This window comes from Coloeus monedula (genome assembly GCF_965178545.1).
Source record: "Coloeus monedula genome assembly, chromosome: 4".
In the NCBI taxonomy this organism is placed as follows: Eukaryota; Metazoa; Chordata; class Aves; order Passeriformes; family Corvidae; genus Coloeus; species Coloeus monedula.
This window is the reverse complement of record NC_138784.1, coordinates 25,053,301-25,062,607: the sequence shown is the minus strand read 5'-3', so window position 1 is coordinate 25,062,607 and position 9,307 is coordinate 25,053,301. Positions and strand designations below refer to the sequence as shown.

The following is a 9,307-nucleotide window of genomic DNA, read 5'->3' as shown; positions in this document are numbered from 1 at the left end:
TGGGGTATTCTATGGTTGCCTCTATCCCGCATTGGCCCTGCCTCGATTTTGAGTGTGATTTTGCTGGATCAGAATGAAACTGGACTTCTTCCATCGTAAATCCTGTTTTCTGCGAGAAAAGGGGACGTTTCCTGTGTGTAAGACAGCACTGCCATCCCTGCAGCGAGGTGGAGGCAGCAGAGCCGTCATCTGGCAGGGTCCAGGAGCAGTGAGTGCCTTCGGGGTAGGAGTTCTGGCTTGGGACAGAGGGGGAATGCACTGCCATTTTGGGACATGTGGGGGTAGCAGCTCCAGGGGTGCATCTGTGTTTCAAGAGGGCAAGCGGACTTCTAAAGCAGAAGGAGAAAAGGAGAAAATCGTCAACCTTATCTCGGGTAGCATGTCACCTCCTTTTGCTAACACAGTCGTATTAAACGTTCACGTTCTAGGGCGTGGTGCGTCTGGTTTCTTTGTTTGCCTTTTTTTTTTAGACTCAAAGTGCCTTGCTCGGGCTTGAGTAGAGGCACGGTTTTGGTTTCCGACACCTCTGCGTATGTTTGTTTCACTCGGAGTTTGGGGGAAAACGGCGCTGAGGTCGAGGTGGAAATCTGCCTGGAGCAGGATCTTCCTGTGGCCAGTACTGCCCTTAGGCGGCCTGGCGGGCGAACAGAGTTGCAGGATCGCTGGACCGCCCGGGTGCCCGGCTCCGGGAAGCTCACCCCTCCGTCCGGCGCTGCGGAACAACTCCACTCCCCCCGCCCCGGCGGCGCTGCCCCTTTAAGAGAGGAGCGGTGACGTCACCCTGTTCCCCCTCCCGCGCGGGCAGTGGGCGGGGCGCGCGGTGCCGTGCGCAGGCGCGGAGGGAGGGCCGGGCCGGGCCCGGCGTCGCCATGGGCTCCTGAGGCCTCCGCGTCCCCGCGCCGGTGCCGGCGCCGCCCGCGGGGCAGCGGGGCAGGGCTCGACCCGACCCCTCCTCGCCCCACCGGGCTGGGCCGCGCCCGCCCACCCGCTGCATGGTAAGACGTGGCGGGGGCGGCTGCGGGCGCGCGGGCCGGGCCGGGCCGGAGGGGCCGCGCTGGCGCGGGGGTGGCTCGTTGAGGCACCCACGAACTCACCTTGCGCCCCGCGCCGGCCCGATGTGGTCGCGGTTCCCGCTCCCCCCCAGTTCCTCCTCCCGTTCCCCGGCGTGGCCCGCGCTACTACGCCCGTCCGCCCTCAGCCCTCCGCCCCGTTCCCTCCCGGTGTGCGCTCCCTTCTCCTCAGGGCTGACCCCACCATTCCTCCTCCGCGCACATTCCTCCCGCATGGCCTCCATACCTACACACACACACCGCCCCACCCCCGCGTCTACCCACAGCCTCGCCCCCACCTCTGGTGCAGCCCACCCAATTCCTTCCTCTCCCTCCCACCCCGCAGCCCGTCCTTGCTGCAGCTGTCCCGCTCTCCCTGTGCACACACACGCACCAGCACAGCCCCCGCGTTCCCCAGCGCTGTCGCGCTCCTTGGTGGCGCTGGGTGGGTGTCACTGTCTGCACGGGTGTGTCTGGCCCTGGGTGGGCTGGGAGCTCAGTAGACTGCAATAACGTGGTGGGCAGCAGGTTTGTGTTTGCTGGGCTTCCTGTGGCTCAGACGAGGTGGACTGACGGACACCTCGTGCATGTGCTGGTGTGGTAGGTTTGCGAGGAGGCTGTTACTGTGCCTGTGTTCTCTTGCTTTGTAGTTGAGTTGTGGTGGGTCTTGTTTGGATGTTCATGGTGTCTCGAAATCTCAATTGCTCTGTGAGGGCTAAATTCAGCCTTGGCAGCTGCAGCGTATAATGAAAGGAAGGCTTTGGTAGAACGTGTGCGTGACTGAGTTCTGATGAATTGTGGAAAGGGACTAGAGTGATTTCAGGGACAGCTCTATGAAAGCTGCCTGGAACACTGAAGCTGTCAAGAGTGGGCGGAGGAGGAGGAGTGGGAAATCTAGAGGAAATAGTGAAGATGGTTCCTGCTTACAGAAAGTTTGAAATTGTTCTTGCCCTGTAAGGAGCTTGAACAGGAGTAATTATTGAAGGCATAAAGACAGGTTTCCCCGGAGAGAAGACTGTTTACTTCTGTTAAAGATAAAATTAGAAGACACTGATCAATAATAGAACAAAGGCTAATAGGATGAATAGAAATGGTTTTCCTATCCTGCAAGGAAAAGAAAACAATCGATGAAAATGTAATGGAGCATACATCCCACTAACGAAGACTTGGCTCATTTAATACAGCAGTTAACTGTGCCTTGGAACTTGTATTGCTGGATGTTACCCTTTGGTCTAAGAGCTTAGCAGCCTCCCTAAAAGGGAACACAGATTTCTCTAGAAATGTTCATGTTATTCAGGTTTCTAATACTAAAGGTTTGTATTTGTGTGATACTGTTGGGGAAAAAAATAAGCTCTCATGCTTTTAGGATGTTGGCTAAATACTAAACAATAAGGTTTTAGAGAGAGCTTTTCTTATAGTGAAGGTATGCCAGAAAGGCCTTCTTCTGACTTTTTCTGCACCATTGTCCCCAAGAAAATGGGCTTCAAAGCTGCTCTGGCTTAGAGGAGCAGGTTTTTAGGTCCTTAATACCATCATTATTATGGTTGTGCTGTAAACCTTAAGCAGCAGGTGGGTGCCTCTGCATGTGGAGCAGGAGTGATTTGGTCTTGCTGTAAAATGATTGGGAAGCTTTACTATTGAAGTCAGCGTTTCTGACCAGCTCGGTGTTGTGGGCAGATGTTTTTCTTTGTATTCTGCTCAGGTCTCAGAGCACTTGAACGAGTTGTGTTTTGGAGATGTGGGGCAAAGGCATGAGCACCTCCCAACCACTGGGCATCTTTTGGACTTTAGCTTGTCTGTCTCCTTGGGACACGTGGCAGTCAAAAGGGGAAGGTTCTTAGATAAACTGGTCAGAAAATGAGTTCAGTGTGACTGGCTGGTTTGGCATAATGAAAGCATTCTGAGCTGTCTGGTCTCTAAGCATTTGACAGAATCCAGCTAGAAATCTGCCTTGTTCTCTGTCAGCTTCTTTGCCTGTTTGCTGGTAGCAGGCTGGGAGGTGAGCTTTTGCTAATTGTGGGATTAGGGTTCTTTTCTTCTCATGGATAAAGGAAGGGTGGGTGGGGTTTTTTTCTAGCACTAAATAACTTTTAAAACACCTCCTCCCCCCTCAAAAAAGGTAGCTCCTTTTTCTACCCAGTTCTACTGCTGAATTAACTAAAACATCTAATAATCATGTTTTGACATAAGATGACAACCTTTTAATTTCCACGTGAGGACCTTATGCTTCATTCCTTCTCCCTTCCTGTTGTGGTTTCATTTTTAATTGGCTTATGTTTGCATTGAGGGAGATAAACTGTTACCCGCTCCTTCTAGCAGAAGGGCCTGTTTCATCTTCCAGCAGCTCAAAGGGTATCTTTGAGCTCTTGCAGCAATGTCTGGTGGAAACAGTGAATTCCTCAGGAGATGTTTGTTGTTTGGTCCTAGCTGCTTCAAGAGCCCAGTGTTGTATTGAATGAAGGTTGAAGTAAAACACAAAGTTTCAAATCAGACTTGTTGATTCTGTAGAGCTGCTGCTATTACTTGTTTTCTCAGTGTTTACATCCTAAACTTGAGGAAACCAGGGAAAGCAGCAGTGAATGTACAGGTCGGTCTGTCTACGATATGAAGAAGATAGCACAGCCTCAGAGAGAAATTGCATTTAACCTTTGTACAGTAGAGCTTTTCTAGTACACGCCTGCTGCTGGCTGCCCGTGTAACAAAGCAGCTGTGTGTTATTGAACGGCCCTGGCTGGGGGCAGAAGCTCTTCTCTGCTTTAGAGTTTGTGATTGATTGTGCTTGCTGAGGCCCTGGAAATTTGAGGTGCTGTAGAGAATAGCACTGGGTTGGAGTTTTGTGTGCTGACTTGCCCAGCCGTTCGCTTGGAGCGCTGTGTCTGTTGTGTGCTCTTCTCACTTCTTCCCAGACTCATTGGGGTTTGCTTTCTTGTGGTGGAAGAGCGGTTTCCTGTCAGGACCTCACACCCTACCAGAATACTTGGGACTCTGAAAGCAGTTTGACACTGTGATAAGATGGATTGAAACACTTAGCTGAAACAACTGTAAAATATTACAGTCCTTGAACTGAAAACACACTTATAGTAAGGGGTTTGGGGGTGTTTATTTTCTTTTTTTTTTTCCTTTCTTTTTTCTCTCCCATTTTTGCCTATTTTTCTTTTTTGGTTTTTTTGTTGTTTTTTTTTTTTTTTTCCTTTTATGGACTACTTTTGGGGAGAACAACTGGGCTTGTTTTCAGAGCAGCAATTCCCCAGGACAGTTTTGGAAGTGAAATTCTGCCAGCTAAAGCAGTGAGTTGCAGGCATCCTCCAGGAGTCTCACCTCAGAGTCTCCCTCTTCTAAGAAGAGGCAGGGGCTGGAGTACTCGCTCATAGCCAGGTTCTCTCTCTTTAAAAATCAGGTCAGCCTCCATGGGGTTTTTGTTCCTGATGGTGTAAGTAGCATGTCTGGGAAGGCAACAGAGCAAGCTGTGTCCAGGGAAAATGCAGTGTATAGGCAAGCTGCTCAGGAACTGTGCTGTATCTGGGTTTGACGAGGTCTTTTATAGCCCCTGAGGGGCATAATTCACAGGAAACCTGAAAAGGGAAATAACTGACGTTCTACCTGCAGTATTAACCCATACAGTAGCTGGATATTTGTCTCCCCACCCACAAGTCTGTCTCTGTGTTGAAAGGATGGGAATGTTGCTGTTATTATCTTACAATCACAGTGCCTGGGAATCTGATGGTACTGAAAGGATCAGCTATTTGAGGATGTTGTATAATGAAGAGTGACCAAGAGCATAGAGAGTTGGTTTCACAGCCTCACATTTTTTGTGTCTAGCCCCAAAATGTCCATCTCTGCTTGGGTATTTTGTACGTGTGGCCCCCGACCAATTTGCTAATAAGAAATGGTCCCTCTGATTCAGCAAAGAAAATGACTGCAACATGTTATGTAGTGCAGCAGTGAGGCTTCAAGAAGGAGATGAGATGAAATAATGCCTTAAAAGCTGACCTTTCCGATCCAGTGTTCCCTCCTCAGGCTGCAGAACATGACATGGATGCTATTGGAGGCTGCTGAGCTGATTGCTTGGGAGCCTGAAGCTGCCTGGTTGTCTCCAACACAGATACAGCCTAGGCAGCAGTAATGTAGCTGTGCGTCTGTCCAGGTTACTTGAAATGAACACGGACAAGTCAGTCACCTTAGAAGGCGGGTTAGAAGTGAGTGAATTTATATTCATGGCTCACCACATCCTGTCTCGTCCTTGCCAGTTTTGCTAGGAAAGACTGGTTAGTGGTGGGTGAAGCTATTTGCAGCTAATTGTCCCACCAGCTGGGAGTGCATTCTCTCCTCCTCCAAACTCTCCTGACTTACAGACTTCCTTCCCCACCCCCCTCCCCCCCCCATGACTTTGTGATGGCACTGATTTTACAAGAGTCTTAAGCCAAAAGTCATTCATATAAATTCCCTTTCAAGCAACTTCATGCAACCAGGTAATTCAGTGTCACGATGTCTGGAAATACTGGGTTTAAGTTTTTTCCTTTTTTTAAGGCTGCACCCTCTCAGGCTGATGCTTGGTGTGTTTTTTTTTCTGTATAGAGAAAATGTATTGCTGCTAATGGCTTTTGGGATAGTGACTCCCATGAGTCCAGGAATACAGAGAAATATAAAGGTCCTAATTCTGCTTTCCAAAGCTTTTGCCTCTGTAGGATTTTAATTTTTCTTGATGAAGTAGCAGGGCAGGAGATGAGTGTGCAGGGGCTAGTGTTAAATAGGAGCAATGAAATTAGAAGTTCATGGTTTTGGGGAATTAAGAAGGATGTTTGTGTCTTATGTCCAGAGGTTAAAAAAAAAAAAAAAAAGAAAGAAAAGAAGAACAACAAGGCACAAACAAAACCAAGCCAATCACTTGTTATTGTAGCAATAACAGAATGGCTTTATAGTGAGTGTGGCCTTGGGTGCTTTGTGGAGAATCACTGATTTTACTTCTGCAGTGCTCATCACTGCTGCATGTCTGCATCAGAGAATGATTGCTAAGGAAGTCAGATGTGCCACTGCCCTCATAGGCACCACTGCACAGTTGCCTAGACCTGTGATAAGATGTCTGGGTTCTTTCAGCTCATTGACTTGCTAAGTCGAAGTATGGATCTGATCTGGTAGATGCTATATGTCATGTTCTGCGTGGAAAAGTATACTCTAGTGTATTAGAAAAACTTGCTTTGTGCGTGACTGTCACAAGTTCAATACTTTTCCATGCTGCTGTAGAGTTTGAGTTCTGATTCTTCTTAAAGAAACTGTATACACTGTGGTAACTTTAAAACTGTTGTCTACCCTGTCTTGGCACTTGGAGGTGGGAAACAATGAATGCAAGTGGTAGTGGAATAAGTTCTGATTTGACTTTGTTCTTGAGAGTTTGGAAAATGCAGTGCAAACATCCTCTGTCATGTGGGACACAACTGTTTACAACACATCCTTTTTTCTTCTTGCCTCTTTCCCCTCTGCAGAATATCTTTATAGTCTTTCTGTGTTTCTCCCCTGGGAGCAGAGGGCTTGCCTGGTTTGTGTGGAGTGGGGCTGTTGGGAGTATGGGAAAGGGACACAGTGCTTGGCCCAAGTGTGTTTGATCCTGTTCTCAAAGGAGCGGTTGGAAGGTTGGGGAACATCCATTCTCCTCCTCTCCCTCCCCGTTTCTCTCTTTTTCCTGTCCCCTTCCAAAAAAGGGACTGGATGTTGACCTATCACAATGTGGGTCAGTCCACAAAAAAAAAAAAAAAAAAAGAGGTGGAGGATGGGGGGAGTGGGGGGAGGAGGGCTGTGCGAATACAGTGAGACAACAGAAATTAATAGAGCAGAAAAAAACTCTGGAAAGAAGAGTGCATGGCTCAGGGTAAAAGGGTTTTGTTGTTGATTCTGAGTTTTTTAATGGATGCATGGGGAGGGGAAGCTTCTCTTGGGATGACTATGGGCTAGCAAAATGGGTGGGGGCCATGTGAGCTGGAAGTGGAGAAGATTTTTGTGGTATTTTCAGATTTTAACTTCCGTAAAATGAGAAAAGTGGGGATGTGACCTTGTTGAAGGTGAAATTGTTTGTGTGTACATTGCGGTCTTGTGTGTATGTAGGCATTGGATCATCTCTTGAATGTGACTTAGTGGGTGTGTACCTTGCCCTGTGGTTTGGTCTTCTTTAGGTGCCTGATTTCTCTGCCTTCTGCTTCTGAGCTAATGGCTCCCTGCTCCACTCTTGCTGATGCTACTGGTCTTCTGTCCCAGTGACACTTTTCTCTTGTTTCACTGACTGTACCAACAGCTGTGAAATTGTGACTGGGCCATCTCCTCAGACTGCTCACTCCTCTAAAGAAATAACATTGAGGAGAACTGCATTTGGATCTGCATTTGTTGTGCAGGCAGACAAGTGCATTAAGCTGACATGGAGTGCAGTAACTGTAGATGCAAGCAGTGTGTGTGCTTGTAAGTCTGGTGAGTGCTTGTCTTGTGACTGAGCACAGCGTTGCTCATGTGTGTTCAGAGTTACCTATGTGTGCCTGTGTGTCAAGTGTGTGTTGTGGGGGGACTTTCACCAACTTGTAGTTAAGAAAGCTTTGCCCAGCATGAGCAGTAAAATGTAAATGAGCTGTACTGGTTAAAATTGCATGCCAGGTCACATACTTAACTCCGATTGTTTTGGGAGTGCTGCTGGAGAGCTTAAAAATGCACTGTTGGGACCTTTTCATGTCTCATAGCTAAGTAAACTAGATGCCACCCCAGAGAGCAAAAGCAGTTTAAGAAGTAATAAATGTAAAAGTGTTTGATTTTTCTTGGATTGCTATCACTGATTTCAGCTGTGCCAGTGACTCTCTTACTGTGTAGTGCTATTTTGTCCTATCTACCTGCTCCTTTTCCTCTCTTTTACCATTTCAGCTGGTGATGCCATCCCTTTGGGTGTTGAAAAGACCTTAAATTAATTATTTATCATATATACCTAGCATGATAGAGAGAGCTGGTCCCAGTTGGCAATTCTGGGCATTGTTATAATTAAAATAGTCTAAAATAAACCTTGAACCATTTTGTCCTGTGTTTTTGTATTCCTTGTAAGTCATGGGCACATTGTCAAAAAACATTAATCTGCTGCTTTCACTAATATAAAGCTCTTGCTTGTGTCCTAATAGATGCAGAAAGCTCAGGCTTTGATTTATCTACTGCATGGCACTTCTGTATTGGCCTTTTTGGATCCAGAATAAAGACAATTTAATGGAGAAACTCTTGGAGGCATAATAATTTGAGGGGAATGGAAAATGGTTTTGTGGTATTTTAACAAAGTTCAGTATGGTGGATATTTAAAGCAATGTAAGTGTGGATTAAGTTTTAAGGAAGAACACTTTCTTGTCTCGTAGCTCTCCAGGAGAACCTTGCAGCCAGGTTGTGTGTGTTTTTTTGGTTTGTGTCTTGTACAGCAGAAGGAGGCTTAGCTGTTAAGACTCTTTCATGGGATAGCTTTGTGTATCGTTCTTTGCTCGCTCAGCAGTTTAGAAATTAAATACTTTCAGCCTCGGATGAGATGATCTATTTTAAAAACACAGATTGTGTTTGCAGATGGGAGAGAACAGCTTCCGAGTCCTGTCGTGTGGGGCTCTTTTCCTATTGGCTCTGGGGTAGGTCCTGCTCAGAGCAGGCAGACACCTCCTCCTTCATTAGATTGTGGTTGGATATGTGTTCAGATAAACCCCATGGTTTCTTCCCTCCTCTTACACCACTTTTGTTGCATCAGAAATGAGGTTTTCATATTTATGTTTGTTTATGTAGAAATAGCTCCTCCTTAGTGGTAACATTTTCCATGCCTTTATGCAAGCCAAAAATGAAGTTTTTTGTTTTCACTTTTGCCACATCCTGTCTGTTTTCTGTTCTGAGTTTATTTTCAGCAGAAGAAACTGCCATGTTAATGTTGGAGACAGAAGATCTCTGTTTCCAAAAGATACAGGACTGGCAATCTGCTTCTAATGGAGAATTAGTGTGCTGCTGTTTTTTCTGTGGATGCAGGCCATGTGGACACATTGCTGCTACTTCACATCTGTGTGGTGTCTCTAAGAGAACTGGTCCCCATGCCGTTTGGAGCTTCCAAGGATCTTAGGAACAGTGTTTTGCAACTCCAGGTTTTTATCAGGATAGCTATCTTGGTAGTAATAGTACAGGCTTTGTTTTGTTTTCGCCACCTTGCATTGAGAGCACCCTCTAATACTCCTAAAGTGTTTCCAGAAGATGTGTAGATAAGTGTAAGAAGCACTAGG

General features: G+C 46.9%; 1 protein-coding gene across 2 annotated transcripts in view; it reads left to right on the top strand.

Annotated features, from left to right (window-relative positions):
• The first annotated feature begins 852 nt into the window (after positions 1-852).
• The window catches only part of TMEM184B (transmembrane protein 184B), a 30,451-nt gene continuing 21,996 nt past the window's right edge, over positions 853-9,307 (top strand). For both annotated transcript variants that reach the window (XM_082280202.1, XM_082280201.1), the window contains exon 1: positions 853-995. In XM_082280202.1, coding sequence (XP_082136328.1) covers positions 993-995 — 3 coding nt within the window. In that variant the 5' untranslated portion in view covers positions 853-992. The remainder of the gene's footprint in view (positions 996-9,307) is intronic.